Source organism: Cnephaeus nilssonii, assembly GCF_951640355.1.
Source record: "Cnephaeus nilssonii genome assembly, chromosome: 15".
Taxonomy (NCBI): domain Eukaryota; kingdom Metazoa; phylum Chordata; class Mammalia; order Chiroptera; family Vespertilionidae; genus Cnephaeus; species Cnephaeus nilssonii.
Genome location: NC_137086.1, coordinates 70,018,634 through 70,038,107, shown reverse-complemented (window position 1 = coordinate 70,038,107; position 19,474 = coordinate 70,018,634). Strand labels below are relative to the sequence as shown.

Below are 19,474 nucleotides of genomic sequence, written 5' to 3'. Positions count from 1 at the left end.
ACAGCTCCAGTACACTTCATCCTCCCTCTGCCAGAGCTCAAGGTGGGTGGTTCCACAGGGAATTTTGTGCATTGGCCCTTTAAGAGGGTGCCTGAATTTTCAGTTGTCACTCCCTGGCAGACAGCATGCCGCTGCTTTTCACAGCCAGATATTATGTGGGTACGCTCCTCAGTTTTGGTGCTCTCTGCTGGGGGACCCAGCTTGGGGATTAGATTCCAGAGTTCTCAGTAGCACCCACCTATGGCTGTGATCTCTCTCCAGGGCTCAGTTGCTGCCTGTGAGCTCCCAGCCAGCCCTTCCACGCCTCTGCCCCTCCTACTAGTCTCTATGCCGGCTCCACTTTCGGTCCTCGGGTGTCAGGGTTCTGTCCAGCGAGTTTTCCATTGATTATTCAGTAAGTTTTTTCTGTATTTTAGTTGTAATTCCAGTTTGTTCCTGGGAGCGTGTCTATGCAGCATCCACTTACTCTGCTGCCATTTTTCACTTTCACTTTTTAAAAATAAAACATTTCTCATTCCAACCCTATTCCACTCACTTACTCTTGGCGTTAGATTTTTTTCTTTATCCTTCAAAAGGTGATTTTTAACCGACTGGAGAATACTGTTTTTTTTTTTTTTTCATGTGTTAAACATTTCCTTCTGAGATCATGTTCATATTAGTCACCCGACGAAAAGGGAATCAGGCAGAGTACCTTCAGTTCATTATGTGAGCAATTTCATGAAAATTTCTATTCAGAAATGATTGAAAAAAATACAGCTTTGGTGTAGGAATAAAAAGTTGGATAAAAAAATTTAAATATGCTTTTGTTGATTTTAGTGAGAGAGGAAGGGAGAGGGAGAAAAATATCGGTTGGCTTCCTCCTGCACACCCCCTACTGGGGAACGAGTCCATAACCCAGGCATGTGTCCTGACTAGGAATCAAACTAGTGACCTCTCCATGCACAGGTCGATGCTCAACCAACTGAGCCACACCAGCCAGGGCTAAAAAAATGAATTTTATATGAATGTCCACAGGATCAATTTCCATTGCTCTGTATCCTTAGCAGGACCCCAGGACTGAGTCTTTGTCTGCCAGACACCTCGCTGTAACTTAATTATCTTTCTTCCAGTCCAGGGAGATGCTGAAGGGAGCAGCGCTGTCTCGCAGGTTCCAGAGGCTTCGGTGCTGGCCTGTGCCCTGTTCAGGGAGTGTGGGCACGTCTACGACACTGATGCCTCATGCAGGCTGGGACAGGTATTCCCAGAATCCCTGTCCTGGTCTGTCATGTCTCTCAGCAAAGGCCAGCAGGTGCTCTCACTGAACGGAGGTTTGCATTGCAGTTTACTCTGACCTCAAGTCAAAGCACCTCAGTCACACCATAAGTTCAGAAAACTACAACTGAACTTGTCTCCTTCCAATTAAAGTGGCAAATACAATAGAGTCTCCAGGAATAGAGGGAAATAAAACCTTCCTTGTCCCCTTCATAGATCATCTATAGCTGATAGTCCCAAATGTCACCATAAATCTGAGTCACCTTCATTTTTTTTTAAAGCAAGAGAAACTCACACCGCTGGGGACCGGTGCCAGCTGGTGTCTGACTGTCTCAGCCTTGCTGGGTTTGAAGGATGTGGCCAGGAGTGTCCTTGGATAAAAGGTCATGTCCCAGCATATCACAGTAGTGCTATACATGACAGAGAGATGAGATTTCTTTCTCCGTCATGTAAACAGGTGAGATTTCATGCCTAAAGTCCACAGCCTCTCCTCCTCGTTCTGAACATCAATGTGATAGTATGAACAACAAAATAATAACCTAACTAGACTTGTTACATTGCAGAAAATTCTAGTTGAATTTCTTAACTCTAAAGACCCTTCAAACATACAACTTTGGTATTCCCACTATGACCTCACTTTTGTTAGCTGGTGCCAGTGAATTATTCCCCTCCCCCCTTCCATGCCTGTCTCTCTATTCTAACCTCTATATTTAATTAATATGTTTGTGAAAAACAATTTAGTATCAATCAACATTTTCTTAGCATCTGCTCTGGGTCAAGTTCTGTGCTGGGTAAGGAAGGTGAAAGCAAATGAGACGTGGCCGCTCCCTTTGAGAGTCCACAGTCCAAGAGGAGAACGAGTCACAGAGAGCATTGCAGCGACCCTGTGGGTGCTGCAGATGCGAAAGGCAGTGATGCTCGGGGACTGAAGGTAAAGCGTCCACAACCTCCACACAAAAGCAGCGAGGAGAGGGGAGAAAGTAGAAAGAAAGAAGAGTTCATGTGCAAAGGCATGAGACAGATGAAGAGTTTGGCACGTTTGGGGAACTGTGGCAGGAGTGTACCAGGTTCAGGAGAGGAGGTCAGGATGAAGGTTTACAGGCCAATGAGAAATGACACTGATATATGCTATCCTTAGGAGAATAAACTTTATTCCACAGGCTGGAGGGAGAAAGAGATTATATCTTTGATCATATATTTATTTTTCCAGCCCAATGGAATATTTATAAAGGTAAAAAAGTGCAATAAATGCTTAGCATAGTGTCTGGAATGTTATAAATGTGTTTTGAGTCAATGGTTACATGGGTACATGAATGAATTATTGATGAAAATGGTGGTATAGTATGAACAGATTTGCCTCTTAGAAAAAAACTGAGAAGGACATGCATAAGACAGATTTGGAGGATCAGAATGATGTATGGAGGATGGGTCTGGAGGACCAGAAGGATGTGTGGAGGACGGGTCTGGAGGACCAGAAGGATGTGTGGAGGATGGGTGTGGAGGACCAGAAGGTTGTGTGGAGGACGGGTCTGGAGGACCAGAATGATGTGTGGAGGACGGGTGTGGAGGACCAGAAGGATGTGTGGAGGACGGGTGTGGAGGACCAGAAGGATGTGTGGAGGACGGGTGTGGAGGACCAGAAGGATGTGTGGAGGACGGGTGTGGAGGACCAGAAGGATGTGTGGAGGACGGGTGTGGAGGACCAGAAGGATGTGTGGAGGACGGGTGTGGAGGACCAGAAGGATGTGTGGAGGACGGGTGTGGAGGACCAGAAGGATGTGTGGAGGACGGGTGTGGAGGACCAGAAGGATGTGTGGAGGACGGGTGTGGAGGACCAGAAGGATGTGTGGAGGACGGGTGTGGAGGACCAGAAGGATGTGTGGAGGACGGGTGTGGAGGACCAGAAGGATGTGTGGAGGACGGGTGTGGAGGACCAGAAGGATGTGTGGAGGACGGGTGTGGAGGACCAGAAGGATGTGTGGAGGACGGGTATGAAGGACACATACCTAGGGGTTGGAGTCGATTTGTTTCCTGCAATAGTTTGTCATTTTGTTTTCAAAATCTAATGCAGCACCCGCCCATATATCCTCCCAAGACATGTTCATGTTTTGAAAGATTAGGACCCATTCTGCGCACCACATGGAGGTAAGGTAAGTATAGAACTCACTGGTGCATTCTCCTCTGATCTTCCTCACATTATGTTTTAATATAAATGTGTGGTGATTATCACGTGTAGAGACAGAGAAGCTAGAGCACTATAAGTTGCTTTCACATTTACAATATTGAGGTTTTCTTCAACCTTCTGTCGCTCTAAACTCAGCATAGAAAGAATTCAGGCCAGCGAATATGACCTCAAATCTTTGGAGGGGGAATTGGGGGATCAGACTTTGTATTTAGATGATCTGTTATTTGACTAATAAAAAATTCCAACCAAAACTCTTTCCATAGTATTCCATGACTGCGCCCTAGCCGGCACTGCAGCCGCCTCTGTGGGTGCTGCTCTCCTCACCACAGAACGGACGCCTGGAGAGTCCGTTCAGTATGCTTAGCATGGCCCTCTGCCTGTCGTGGTTCTGAGTGCATGTTCAACCGCTGCTGGCTGAGTCTAGCTTAATGCAATCCACACCCTCCACGCCTGGTCGCGTTCTGTTAACCTGTGGGACCAGGCATATCCGAGGCAGGCAGGGCAGCAGGTTTCTGGTTGTGCAGATAAAAATGCATATCCTGCCTGTGTTTACACATATATGTGAAGCCACACCTCCATTAGTTCCATTTATAAGTAACAACTGCTTTTATTTTTTTCAAGAGTGGTCAATTCTGTAATTTCTATTCCCATGTAAGGTGACCTTTTCTGTGATCTGAACTGCTTAGAATTAAACTGATGGAAAGAATGTTGTAAAATTCTTTTGCTGCCATTCCATATCTGTGTGTGATCTTTAAAAGTATGGATTCAGCCCGGCTGGTGTTGCTCAGTGGTTGAGTGTTGACCTATGAACCAGGAGGTCATGGTTCGATTTCCAGTCAGGGCACATGCCTGGGTTGTGGGCTCAATCCCCAGTAGAGGGCATGCAGGAGGCATCAGATCAATGATTCTCTTTCATCATTGATGTTTCTATCCCTCGGTCTCTCTCCCTTCTACTCTGAAATCAATAAAAATATATATTTTTAAAAAGTATGGATTCAATTGCACGAAAATACAGCCCAAGTAATATGTGTATGTTCTCCATAAAGACTTTGCCAAATATGAAAGCGCAAGCTGTGTCTCATTGGATAGCATAGGCACTGTGAGAGCCGGGTCTGGTGGAGACTGGTGGGGGGGGGGGGGGGGGGAGGATGGGGGGGGGGCGGGGAGCACTTTGTCTTCTCAGAGTGCAGCACTCACTCACGAGGTCAAACAGTGCCCGAGTGTGATTTCCTACACAACGCATTGCCTCTTCCAGGAAACCTGACAACCAAGAAAGAGTGAGCATGACATACGGGAAAATGCAAGAAAATAATGGTTTTCAAAGCAGGATCCAGGCATTAAAACTGAACCACCTTTCTTAAAACTATCAAAAATGAAATAAAGTAAATTCAAGCCATTATAAGTGCTTGATTTTTCATGTAGTCTTGCCAGTTTCATGGATTTTCCCACATCCTTTGTGGTGTTTTCCCCCCTTTGTATGCTTTCAATTCAATTCAACTAATGTTTATGGAGCACTTACTGAAAGTAAAGCAGGCATGGCTTTGTGGTGAGAATGAACACATAGAGGACCACAACCGTTGTCAAAAATGTAATGAAACCGAAGCATCAGGAAAGCCATGGGGCCCCTGCTCTGGGGGAGAGGGGTGGGGTGAGGGGCCGGGGGGGGGGGAGTGCTGATGAAGTCCCGAGAGGTAGGAACTGAGCCTGGATCTGGACAATGAAATGGAAGGTCTCCAGCTGGAGAACTACTTGTGTTGGGGTGAGCTCTGTGGGACCTGGGTCTGAGAAACAGCATGCAACAGCCCCGTACCAAGTAAACACCCAGACCACTCAGGGTTCCGCACCGGCACTGGGAGCATCGGTGAGTCTTCTTTCTGGTACAGTCCACTTTTACTGTTGTTACTGCAGTGCTGCTAAAACGTATGGTCTGCTTATGATATTGTACATAGAAAACCCTAAAGACTCCACCAAAAAACGGCTAGACTTCATAAATTAATTCAGCAATGTAGCAGGATACAAAGTTAACACCCAAAACCCATAGCATTTTTATACACCAATAATGAACCCACGCAAAAAGAAACTAAAAAATAAATCTCATTTATAATAGCAACAGAAAAATTAAGATACTTAGGAATAAACTTAACCAAGGAGGTAAAAAACCTGTACTCCAAAAACTACAGGACATTGAAAAAAGAGATAGAGGAAGATATACACAAGTGAAAGAATATACCGTGTTCATGGATTGGTAGAATCAACATCATTAAAACGTCTATACCAGCGGTTCTCAACCTGTGGGTCATGACCCCTTTGGGGGTCGAATGACCCTTTCACACAGGTCACCTAAGACCATCGGAAAACACAGATATTTACATTATGATTCATAATAGTAGCAAAATTACAGTTATGAAGTAGCAACGAAAATAATTCTATGGTTGGGGGTCACCACAACATGAGGAACTCTATTAAAGGGTCATGGCATTAGGAAGGTTGAGAACCACTGATGTATACCATCCAAAGCAATCTACAGATTCAATGTAATGCATATTAAAACACCAATGGCATATTTCACAGATCAAGAACAAATACTCCAAAAATTTATATGGAACCCGAAAAGACCCCGAATAGCTGCAGCAATCTTGAAAAAGAAGAACAAAGTTGGAGGGATCACAATACCAGATTTCAAGTTATACTGCAAAGCCACTGTAATCAAAACTGCCTGGAACTGGCACAAGAAGAGGCATATAGACCAATGGAACACAACAGAGACCACAGAAATCAACCCAAACCATTATTCTCAATATCCGACAAAGGAGTCAAGAGCATACAATGGAGTCAAGACAAGACAGTCTCTTCAATAAATGGTGTTGGGAAAATTAGACAGTTACATGCAAAAAAATGAAACTAGACCAACAACTTACACAATACACAAGAGTAAACTCAAAATGGATATAGGACTTAAATGTAAGCCATGAAACCATAAAAATCCTAGAAGAAACCATAGGCAGCAAAATCTCAGACATCTCTTGTAGCAATCTGTTTACAGATACATTTCCCAGCACAATGGAAACTAAAGAGAATATAAAAAAATGGGACTACATCAAAATAAAAAGCTTATGCACAGCAAAAGAAATCATCAACAAAATGAAAATGGAGCCCACTGTATGGGAGAACATATTTGGCAATGATACAACTGATAAAGAGTTAACATCCAAAATATATAAGGAACTCACACAACTTAACAAAATGAAGACTAACAATTCAATTAAAAAAATGGACAAAGGACCTAAGTAGACAATTCTCCAAAGAGGCCATTCAGATAGCCAAGAGACATATGAAAAAATGCTCAAATTCACTGATCATCAGAGAGATGCAAATTAAAAAGACAATGAGGCATCACCTCATACCTGTCAGAATGGCTATCATCAACAAATCAATAAATGACAAGTGCTGGTGAGGATGCGGAGATAAAGGAACCCTTGTGCACTGCTGGTGGGAATGCAGACTGGTGCGGCCACTGTGGAGAACAGTATGGAGTTTCCTCAAACAATTAAAAATGGAACTGCCATTTGACCCAGTGACCCTATTTCTAGGAATATATCCTAAGAATCTCGAAACACCAATCAGGAAGAACATATGCACCCCTATGTTCATAGCAGTGCAATTTAAAATAGCTAAGACCTGGAAACAGCCCAAGTGCCCATCAGTAGATGAGTGGATTAAGAAAGCTGTGGTACATTTACACATGGACTACTATGCAGCAGTAAAAAAGAAAGATCTCTTACCCTTTGAAACAGCATGGAGGGACCTTGAGAATATTATGCTAAGTGAAATAAGCCAGTCAGAGAAAGACAAGTATCTCATGATCTCACTCATGTGTGGAATCTAATAAACAAAATAAACTGATGAACAAAATAGACCCGCAGACATAGAAGCATGGAACAGATTGTGGAATCTCAGAGGGAAGGTGTGGGGTGGGTGGGAAGTGATCAACCAAGAAATTTAAATGCATATATGCATAACCCATGGACACATACAGTGGGGTGGTGAAGGCCTGGGGAGGGGGTGGGGAGCTGGAAGGGGTCATTGGGAGAAGAAAGGGGACATACGTAATACTTCCAATAACAAAGGTTTTTTATAAAGTACTAGAGGCCCAGTGCACAAAATTTGTGCATGGGTAGGGTCCTTAGGCCTGACTGGCAATCAGGGCCAATCTTTGGGGCGACTGTTGGGGCAGTCAGGGGACCCCCATTGACACCTGTGTTGGCTGGCCTGGGGCCTGCAGGCTGGAGGCAGCTCCTGCATTGAGCGTTTTCCCCCTGGTGGTTAGTGCGCCTCATAGTGACTGGTCGTTCCACTGGTCGTATTGCTGTTAGATCGATTTGCATATTAGGCTTTTATTATATAGGATGGTCTGTGGACGACATCATTACTAGAAACCCTTGGGAAAACACCGGGTCTCTCCCAGGCCTATGGAGTCAGCTGTCTGACTGGGCCTGGACTCCATGTGTGGACACCCCAGGTGGCCCCTAAATACGTCTGCGTTGGAGGAAAGCAGGTGGATCACCAGCAGAGGCCAGGGCAGGAAGAATGAATGAGAAAGAGCTGAAACTCGAACCACTTTATTTAAAATTTTATTGGAGAATGAAAGTGAGGGATAACATCAGATTTGAGGACTCTTGTGGCCTTAATTACACTTCGCCACCTGTTTTCCCTTTCCTTCTCTGATTTTCACTCCTTGGTCCGTGTAGGTTTCTATCTTCTTTTGCCTGGTCTAGAATATAGGCATCTTTACAGCTTTCTCTCTACCTGTCTTTCTCAGGCACCTTCCCTCTCCTGCCAGTGGCAATTGGCAGTCCTGGCCTCCAGGAGCCTGAGGCCATGGCTCAGCCTTTACCAGAGCTCCAGTGAACCGCTGGGCTCTGTGATGGGGTAAGAAGATGTATCCACTACAGCAACCTGTATACAACGTGTCCCCTCTCTGCCTACAGCTGCCAAAGGCTCTGGGCTTACAGAACCAAACAGGCCAAGACCAGGCCCCCACTCTCCTCGCTGCCTGAGCGCCCCTGCTGCGGCAGGAGCCCCCTGAGCCTCTGGTTCAGTGCTCTGTCTACCCAGCATGCCCTTCTCTCTATCCTTAAGGCTTCCACTGTGGCATGGCCAGCCCCATCATACTGTCCTGTGGAGAACCGAGTTTTCCTAGTAACTCAAACGTGTGAGGAGCCTGGGGAGCTGAGCAGCTCTGGAATCTCCCGGGTCATCTTCAACACAGAGGTGCCACCTCCCGCTTCTTGTTTGTTCGCTGCCTCCCTGAGAGATCAGGCGTCTTTAGAGGTGGCCTGCAAAAGCTGCTTGGAGATGGCACTGAGAGGCGGCCGCGCACCGTCGGTGCCGAAGGCCCCAACCACATCCTTTTATCCATTTGCTCTTAGTAGAAAGACACCCATACAGTGAGCCCCACAGAGTGAAACATGCCATGCTGGCACTCACTATGTAGCTGTGTTTAATTTTTAGTCCGTCCTGCTAAGAACTATGAAATATTCCATATACTGTTTCCTGCATTCTCAACGCACCTCACAAACCTCACCACACTCCGTGTAGTGAATCCTATCTGACTCCTGTGACTGAGAACCCACAGGCTGTACATGTGACTCTTGTGAGTGAGAATCATGTGTAAACTATATTTTCCACACAGACCATAACATATAGGCTCTGCTGTCAGTCAGCCTGCAGAGCAAATCCAGACAAAATCAGAGATTATATAACATTCTTAATGTTGTTTTACTTTTAAAAAGACAAGGCAAGAAAATATATTATTTTGAACATTAAATATTGTATAAGTGTGCCATCACTATTTGTGAAAAATAGAAAATGCCCAAGCCCAGGGAGTCTGTTTGAAGGACTTTGCTCATTCCTACAGAGTGACCACATTCCCTCAGGGAGGGCCCCTCTCAGCCAGGGCTGGAGGTGACCACACCCAGCCCCGGAGTGTGTGTATTGGGGGGACACATTCCTCCCTCACGGAGGCTTTAAACTGACTTCTCAATCCTCACAAGCCACTCATAAGAAGCCCCACTCTGCTCCTCCCTGGCTCCTGGACCGCCCCTGCTCACAAGTGAAAGTTCTCTGTAGAGAGTGTGACGGCCATCAGTGGAGGGAATGGCCTCCCTGTGTGTGGAACTGAAAGAAACCGAAGTCACAGAAACAGAGAGCAGGGGGGCTGCTGGGCAGAGGTGGGGCGTGAGGGAGGGGTGATGGAGACCCAAAGTGCAAACCTGCAGGGACAAGAATCAGTTTTGGGATCCAAGGTGCAGTCTGCGACCTGGTCACAATGCTGCGTTGTAGACTTGAAGTCTACGTGCGAACAAATGGTAGTTGTGAGGTGATGCAGATGACCACAACCTTACTGTGGAGGTCATTTTGATATGTACAATTTGAACTTACACCCTGTTATATTTTAACTAGAGGCCTGGTGCACGAAATTCATGTGGTGTGTGTGTGTGTGTGTGTGTGTGTGTGTGTGTGTGTGTCCCTCAGCCCAGCCTGCACCCTCTTCAATCTGGGATCCCTCTCATAATCCAGGACTGCTGGCTCCCAACCACTCGCCTGCCTGCCTGCCTGATTGCCCCTAACTGCTTCTGCCTGCAAGCCTGATCACCCCCTAACCACTCCCCTGCCAGCCTGATCGACGCCTAACTGCTCCTCTGCCAGCCTGATCATTCCTAACTTCCATCCCCTGCTGGCCCGGTCACCCACAACTGCCCTCCCCTGGTGGCCCAGTCACCCCAACCTGCCCTCCCTTGCCAGCCTGGTCGCCCCTAACTTCCCTCCCCTGCTAGCCTGGTCATCTCCAATTGCCCTTCCCTGCTGGCCCAGTCAACCCTAACTGCCCTCCCTTGCCAGCCTGGTCACCCCTAACTGCCCTCCCCTGCAGGCCTGGTTGCCCCTAACTGCCCTCCCCTGCTGGCCCGGTCACCCCTAACTTCTCTCCCTTGCCAGCCTGGTCACCCCTAACTGCCTTCCCCTGTTAGCCCAATTGCCCCTAACTGCCCTCCCCTGCAGGCCTGGTCCCCCCAACTGCCCTCCCCTGCTGGCCTGGGTCCCCCCAACTATCTTCCCCTGTGGGCCTGGTTGCCCCCAACTGCCCTCCTCTGTCAGCCATCTTGTGTCCACATGGGGGTGGCTATCTTGTGTGTTGGACTGATGGTCAATTTGCATATTACTCTTTATTGTATCCTACCTAATAAAAGAGTAATATGCAAATTGACCATCAGTCCAACACACAAGATGGTCGCCCCCATGTGCACACAAGATGGCCACCACAAGATGTCTGGCAGGGAAGGGCAGTTGTGGGTGATTAGGCCAGCAGGGAAGGGCAGTTGGGAGGGACCAGGCCTGCAGGGGAGGACAGTTAGGGGTTACCAGGCTGGCAGGGGAGGGCAGTTAGGGGTGACCAGGCCAGCAGGTGAGGGCAGTTGGGGGCAATTAGGCCGGCAGGGGAGCAGTTAGGCATCGATCAGGCTAGCAAGGGAGTGGTTAGGGGCAATCAGGCAGGCAGGCAGAAGCAGTTAGGGGCAATCAGGCAGGCAGGCAGGTGAGCGGTTGGGAGTCAGCAGTCCTGGATTGTGTGAGGCATGTCCGACTGCCTGTTTAGGCCCGATCCCAGGATCGGGCCTAAACAGGCAGTTGGACATCCCTCGAGGGGTCCCAGATTGGAGAGGGTGCAGGCTGCGCTTAGGGACACCCCTCCCTCACCCCCCACCCCCCATGCACGGATTTCGTGCACCTGGCCTCTAGTAGGTTTATATCTCAATTAACCTTGAAAAAATGGTTTATAATTTCAAATACCCTCCTGCCATTTATCCTGCAGTTTAGTTTAGATAAAACTATATAAAGGCAAATAAAAGACATGTCAATCATTATAAAAAAATACACTTTTTGTTTCTTTGTTTTTTACCTTTTCCCAGAAAATTAAGGAAGTAATGATTTGTTTTCTCATTACTTACTAATTTCCTGCCTTATTTTACTACTGCCCTCACCAACCTTCCAGTTAGCGTTTGTGTTGGGCTTGGGGTCATCATGAGATTTCTGTTGGGAGGTGAACAGCCACTTTAGGTGCTGGCTGCAGGGTGAAGACCATTCTCATGCACCAGACTTGGTCCTTCATGGTCATTTCTCCTGAAAACCTGTGTGTGTGCAGGCCCGGCGATGGGGGTTGGGATGGAGGCGGGCTTGAAGTGTGACAGCGCAGCCTGGGAGCGAGCTGGTGGTCTGCTTGCTCTCTCGCTGGGAGGCTGAGGCTCATGGATGGGCCTGGAGGCCAGGTCAGGGCGTGTGAGCAAATACTCATCCGGGGGACACCACGCAGAGTGCCCGTTAAAGCTCCTGGTCACGGTCCTGCACTAAGAAAGACATTCAGCAAACACGAGGCAGGTCTGGGAATTGCTCATATGCACACACACAGATGCACACACACATATGAATGTTTAGGAATGTCCTGCGATGCCACGTGTTCTTTCTGGAGAAGACCAGTGCACCTGACATTCTGTACCCAGGAGCATTCTGGCATGTGGGGCGGGGCCTGCACCTGATCGCATCTGGAAGAGATGGTGTAAGCGCTGCGGGTGCGGGGCACAGCAGGGAACCAGACAGAACTCCACAACGACAAACAGGCCCGCTCCCGAGTTCAGCAGAGTGTTAAGTACAGATAATGACCAGCTCACACAGAGAAAACAGGAAGAAGAAAGAACGTGCTCTGGGCATCTTCCCTGCGACCAGGCGTCCTCATTGTAAGAGTCACTAAAACGTGCGTGTTTGGGTTATCAAGGGGAAACCGGGCCGTGTCCCTGACTGGCCAGGTAACTGCGGACCAGGGCCAAGTCTCACGCACAGTCCTGATTTCTGTCCACCCGGGCCTCGATGCAGTCGTTCACAACAGGAGATTAACAATTCCCACTCCTTTCTTTGCAAGAATGCTTCTAGAGTAATCGAAACACCAAACAGAACACATTCTAAGCATCCTTGAGGGAGGAAAGGTTAAGGAATTATTAACCCATGAAAACGAAACTAAGAAATATCGATGCCTGCTCTCCTACCTGAAGGAGGGCTTAGCCATTTTCTGAACTTCCCGGAGCACATCGAAGAGAAATCAGACCCCGCAGGCTGCGGGACCACAGCTCCCTGCTTCAGGAAATGTGCTCAGTGCCCACTGACTGGCGCACAGGAGACTGGGTGGGGTGCCAGGCAGGGACCAGAGAGGTGCCGGGTGTCACGGGGGAGAGCCCACCGAGGTCACTGCCCAGGCCCGAGTGCGGGCATCTGTCGGTGCCCTCGGGAAAGGGAGAGGACCCTGGGCAATGCGCGGTGTGCTATTTCTGAGCAAGGTTCGGAGTAAAGCCAAAAACACGAGACAAGACATGAATTTTTAAAATCAGTAACTACTTAGCTTCTTCTACGACCCGGCTATAGTGCTGTGACATTCAGGGGGCGATGCCAGTGAGATGGGAAGTTTCTTGTTCAGGGACTATGAAACTTTCCTTAACTTAGCTCCAGTGCCACGGAAATGCATCCTGATGCACACCCACACCCACACCCACATGGCGTGCACACACGCGTGCACAGCCACACACATGTGCACAGTCACACACACGTGCATGCACACACACCACACATACGTGCACATCCACACACACGCACACACAAGCACACAGTACATATTCACACACACACATGTGCACATTCTCTCACACACACATGTGCACATTACACACACTTTCCTTGCACAAAACTTAGTCCACCTTAGACAGGAGCAGGAGTGCAGTAGAAAACAGGGGCTTTCATATACCCTCTTAGTGTTTGCAGCCAAACCCTCCTGGACACACAGGGAGCTGTGAGTGTAAATAATTCCTTAGCATCAAATTAGGGTTTAAATTATTAGGAGAGGCCACACAGGGAAACAAACCTGAGACAGCCCACAAATCAGCTCTCCAAGTAACATAAGATGGCGGAGGAGACAGCTGTAATTCCACCTGTCCAATTTAAGTCACTCTGTCACTGAAAATTACATCAAACCACAAGTTCATGACAAAAAGATCAACTGCCACACGGAGGCTTCGTGAGGCCCGAGGTCCCTGCAGCTGAAATCGCCTACAGAAACTGTGCCGAGCCCGGCCCCGCGCTCTTACCGAAAAGACTGATTGCCTTCGCACCAGACCCACGCCCTCTGGTGCACAGAAGGATGTTCCCTCTCATCAGACTCCGTCCTCACTACCCACCGGGCAAATGACCTCATTCCAGCACAGGCTGCCCCTGTCCATCGAGTCAGAGCTGGAGCACGAGGGGCCGGGACGGGAAGACGATGGCAGAGGAGGGAGAGGAGAGGGCTGGGTGGGAAGGAGTGAGGGAGGAGGGCAGGCAGAACTGGGAGAACGCGTTTCTCTGCGCAGCAGCTACAGGCTCGGAGAGGCTGCCGGCCTCCCTCGGCGCGAGCTGCCCCGCCTGGGCCCCTTGGCTTCCCTGCAGCTGCCCGTCTCTCTTCAGCATGAAAGGGCATTGCTGAGCATGCTCTGCACAGCTCGTCACACGCCTTCACCCCGCAACCTTCACATGTGTTTGCAAGTTGCAAAATAAAGTGCAATTAGCATGAAGTACGACAGGGACTTCTAAACCCAGTGCAATTCAAATGCGGAAAAATTACTAGTTCTAGGGAAGAGGTGCACGCGGACACACGCTTTAATCGCCTCACTGCCCTGGGCTCCCTGTCCACGTCCCAGGGACTCGCAGGAGGGCGGGCACAGCGCCCTGCTCGGGGCCATCCAGAAGCATCGCCCGCGGCCGAGTTGGGAACAGGACACTAAGTGCCGCATCAGAAACAGGCGTGGCCTCTCAGAGCACACTGCGGGGAATGCCAGATCCCGAGAGGCTCACCCTCCTGTGGCCGCTCCTTAGACGAGCTTGTGGTTCAGTCCGCTACGTGGGAGGCCGTCGTCGCTCGCATGTAGCAAAAGCCTCTGCGCGCTAGGTTGGGAGCTAAAGGGTTACTTGGAAGTGGGACACAGAAGTGATGCTTTCCACCCGCCCACCAGTGTGGCCCTACTTGTCCCAGAGCCCCGGAGCCCCGGAGTCCATCTCCACAGCAGGTCAGGGCTTGCAGCTCGTCTCTGGCCTCTGTGGACCCGGCCTCGGGCATTTCCAAGCAGGGACGCACCGGGACCCCAACCCCCCAGCACTCCCTGCCCCACACGCTGGCCATCCCACCCCAATCCCTGCCCTGGAACCCGGGCAGACAGACGCACCTCGATAACTGTGTGGGGTTCCAGAACGTTTACATGTGCACACGGGAACATACAGTCAAGGCTCTTGCCCAACGTGCTCCAGATTGCTCTGGGAAGCGAGGCACAGAGCCCCAGCCCGTGATTACTCCAGAGACCTTGCAGCCAGCCTCCACGCACTTCCAATGACACTGTCAGCGAACACTGAGGGGCCGGGAGGCAAGATGACATGCACGGCAACAGGAAGGAGCGGGCACTCCGTCACCGGGTCACACTGGATGGAGTTGCGTTACTTAGGACCTAAGTACAGGGCCTTCTGACCAGAAGGTGTGAGAGGAGGCAGAACAAACAGTCCTTAATCGAAGCAGCACCTAAGTCAGATGGCGAGAGAAAGCATCCGGGAGAAGTAGACCTACGCGACGGCAGCAGAACCTAAATCTGCACAGCAGGCCCGGCCTGCAGACCAGTGCGCAGCCACCTGTAACAGCATCTGTCCAATAAGCACGCGGGCAGCCCATCGCTGCGCAGGGCTCCCTGACCGTGTGCGGGGGTGGTAACCCCAAGAGGCTGGGTTTGGATGCTACAGGAACATCCCCGCCCAGTGAAGAGTCTCCCTCCAAAGGCTCTGGGTCCGAGAGAACCCTTCCGAGTCAGCTCGTGCCCGAGGCACTCCCTGTACCTTCAATAAAGAAATAAGCCCCTGCTTTATGCATTTCCTGCTTTATGATCAAGTTTCTTTATTTAAAATATAAACTAAAAGTACATGAGTATGTGCTTTATGCATTGACTTTTGCTGGGAATGACATCCAGCTATTAGTTAAAATAACACCTCCCACCAGAGGAAGGTTTTCTGCTGCTGAGATTGCTCGACTGGGTTCACATGAGCAAGCCCAGAACAAGTGCGTTTGGGCGATGGCACCTGGGGGGCGTGTACAGCCCGCGTGGTCACCACGGAATGGGCACCAAACTCAGAAACTCGTGGCCCCTGGCAGTCAACCCAACAGCTGATTACCATGTTTCACATGAGACCCAACAGGCGCCTTTGAAGCAGTTTTCCATTTAAGCACCAGATTGCTGTAGTATGAATCTGGCCGCTGTATATTTTAATTTCTTTGAAACAAAGAGTACGAAAACCCACTTTTAATTGTTCTTAGAAGAATGTAAGGAAACCTACTTTTAATATAACTTAACTTTAACATGTTTAGCTTAGAATACACGAATCCGATAAAATGCCATCGGTAAGTGCTTTTAACGAAGAATCAAATACTTACGCCATGATACCTGAGAGGTGAAACATTTCGGCTGTGATATAGGACAAATAACTGTACAGGAAGACAAAGAGTGGCTCGATCACCCGTATGTTATGTGTGAACCGAGTGGTAAATGCCGCTATAAATCCCAGGAAGATGCCAATCAACATGCCACCGATGCCCACAACAAAGAAGTTGGCAATCCCGGCAAACACGTCCACAGTCTCAATGGTCTTCATCTGGCAGAAGGACTTGAACAGGTTGTACAGGACCTGTGGGGAGGGAGCGCATGGTCAGCTCTTCCAGCCGCCCCCCCGCCCCCGCTCTCCCCCCCGCTCCTCCCCGCCCCCGCTCTCCCCCTGCTCCTCCCCGCCCCCCACCCCCACCCTGCCCGCCCCGCCCCCACCCCGCCGCCACCACACAGGCCTGCCTCTCAGAGGACGTGCCTCCTGGGCACCCAAGTGCTGGCGCGGCAGTTCCCACGCATTTGCTCATTTAAATCATATCCAATAGCTTTAAGCTAAAGGCCCTGATAACAGCATGCTGTCAGGAAAACGTTTTCTAAAAGTAAGTGAGAAGAGAATTCAAAATTATTGCACAACTTACTCCAAAAACATCAATGCTTAGATACCACTTGGAAGCTCCTTGAATGCTTGGTTGCCATCTGGCACACCTGCCTGTCCTCCTGAGGCTGAGGGTGTGGCCGTGAATTATTACCTCCCAAGGCCCTGTCGGGGGGTAACGCCCCGGAAGGACCCGTCCTCTAGTGCCGGTGCCCTACCTGAGGGCACCCTCCGCCCGGGCCGCCGAGGCCCTCCGCCCAGGCCCCCCCAACACAGACACATGCTTGGTGCAATGTGAGACCCAAAGGAGTTTTCTCAAGAGGCAGCAACCTGTGTGCATGTGTGTGAGTGTATGAGTGTGTATGCGTGGGTGCATGTGTGTGAGTATATGAGTGTGTATGCATGTGTGAGTGTATGCGTGGGTGCACATGTGTGAGTGTGCGTGTGTGTGCATGTGTGAGTGTGTGCTACGACTTCACACACATTTTGTGCCTCTAAAGTGACAAGAGTATTTCTGAAAAATCTACAGTCTTTACATAGTGTTAGTTTGATACGCTTCAAAAAGGCCAGGCGTTTCCTGTCCGCTGGCGCCATGCCTTCAAACACATTGCTGAGGCCCCTGAGCCGCTGAAGCCAGAAGGGACGGCCGACCCACCCCTTTCCCCCCAGAACCAGCAAGGACAGCACAAGGGCGGCTCCTTGTGCTCCTTCTGACTGAGGGGGACAGGCAGCATCCCCAGGAAAACCGGCGGACAGGACATCTGGGCACACGGGCCTGTTGGAGCAGAGGCCAAGCTTGCTCTCACCTGGGTTGTGAGAAACTCAAAATCCACCCCCAATCACACTGATGCCAGGGCGATCCCAGAACCCGGGCGCCGGCCTCCTGGGCAAGTCTTTCAAGGTCGCCCACGGGAGTCGACCCGAGTGTGTCCTACTGAAAAGCCATCTGGCCTCTTCCTCCCACCGAGGTCCTTAGAGCTACACGTTGCGGGTTTGGTGTGATGTTTTACTCTCTTCTACGGGGCCCTACACCCCACAGGCAAGGACCACCGTAGCAGGATTTACTTCTCCAGGTCGCCCCGTAGACGACGAGACATGCCCGCTGGCCTTGGGACAACAGTGGCTTATTCCTCAGCGAGCAGGGGCGTCCTCCTCCGGATGTGGGTGTAACGCTCAGGAGCATGGGCATCGCATGCCTGGAAATGACTGGAACAAGAGAGGAGAACAGCCACTCCCTCGCCCGAGGACTTAGACATCCCGCTGGCATCATCGCTGGCCAGAAAGGAACTGGCTCCACGCAGCAGCTGCTTCCTACTTACACCCGAGGCCACTGCACACCTCGGGTTTCAGCAGCAGCAACAAGCCTCCTGCTTCCTGAGAGGCTCAGAGAGGCGCTATTTATACCCCTTTCCTCCGAGCAGCCAAGGCCAAGGTGACGGTCACTCGCTGCCCAAGGAGAGAGAGACTGCCCGCCCGCCTCCAGCTGCACCAGCAACCACAGCTCGCCTCACTCTAATGCCCTCCAGCACCACAAGACTCACTTATCCGTCTTTCACTCTCAAGGTTAGAATCCTGGACCGCCCGCCCGGCTTTGGGAAGGCTCCATACACCTGCCGCACTTCTCCTGTTAAGTCGCTTTCCCACACGCCTCCGTCTGGGAGGGGTCTCATCGCCGCTGCACAGAGCTCACCTCCTCACTCATTGTGTGTAACCCTCACATGACGATACCTTTCCCGTTGCTTTTCAGAGAGAGTGGGGGGGGGGAGAAACACTGATGTGAGAGAGACATATTGACTGGTTGCCTCTCGAAACTGTCCCCACCCGGGGCAGGGAGCCACCCGCAACCAGGTACGTGTCCTTTTTTTTTTTTTTTTTTTTCAATTTTTTTATTAAGGTATTATATGTGTACATATCTTACCATTGCCCTCCCCACACCCCCCTCTCATATATGCCCCCACCCCCCAGAGTTTTGCATCCATTGGTTATGCTTATATGCATGCATACAAGTCCTTTGATTGATCTCTTATCTCCCCCACCTCTCCCTAACCTTCCCCTTGTAATTTGACAGTCTGTTTGATGCTTTACTGTCTCTGTATCTATCTTTTTGTTCAAGATTATAATGTTCTTTATTATCCATAAATGAGTGAGATCATGTGGTATTTTTCTTTCATTGACTGACTTATTTCACTTAACATAATGTTCTCCAATTCCTCCCAGGTTGCTGCAAATGATGAGAATTCCTTCTTTTTTATGGCAGCATAGTATTCCATTGTGTAGATGTACCACAGTTTTCTGATCCAGTCATCTGCTGACGGGCACCTAGGCTGTTTCCAAATCTTAGCTATGGTGAATTGTGCTGCTATGAACATAGGGGTGCATATATCCTTTCTAATTGGTGTTTCTAGTTTCTTCGGATATATTCCCAGGAGTGGGATTACTGGGTCAAATGGGAGTTCCATTTTCAGTTTTTTGAGGAAACTCCATACTGTTCTCCACAGTGGCTGCACCAGTCTGCAATCCCACCAGCAGTGCACGAGGGTTCCTTTTTCTCCGCATCCTCGCCAACACTTGTCGTTTGTTGATTTGTTGATGATAGCCATTCTGACAGGTGTGAGATGGTACCGCATTGTTGTTTTGATTTGCATCTCTCGGATAATTAGTGACGTTGAGCATGTTTTCATGTGTCTCTTGGCCTTCCTTCTGTCTTCTTTTGAAAAGATTCTATTTAGGTCTGTTGCCCATTTTTTTATTGGATCATTTATCTTCCTTTTATTAAGTTGTATAAGCTGCCTGTAGATGTTGGAGATTAAACCTTTATCAGTGATGCCATTTGCAAATATGTTCTCCCATGCAGTGGGCCTTCTTGTTGTTTTGTTGATGGTTTCTTTTGCTGTGAAAAAGCTTTTTATTTTGATGTAGTCCCATTTGTTAATTTTCTCTTTAGCTTCCATTGCCCTA

General features: G+C 49.4%; 1 protein-coding gene across 1 annotated transcript in view; it reads right to left on the bottom strand.

Annotated features, from left to right (window-relative positions):
- The window catches only part of SLC9A2 (solute carrier family 9 member A2), a 125,085-nt gene that overhangs the window by 50,675 nt on the left and 54,936 nt on the right, over positions 1-19,474 (bottom strand). Inside the window, exon 3 of the mRNA XM_079791578.1 lies at positions 15,975-16,225. Coding sequence (XP_079647704.1) covers positions 15,975-16,225 — 251 coding nt within the window. The remainder of the gene's footprint in view (positions 1-15,974; positions 16,226-19,474) is intronic.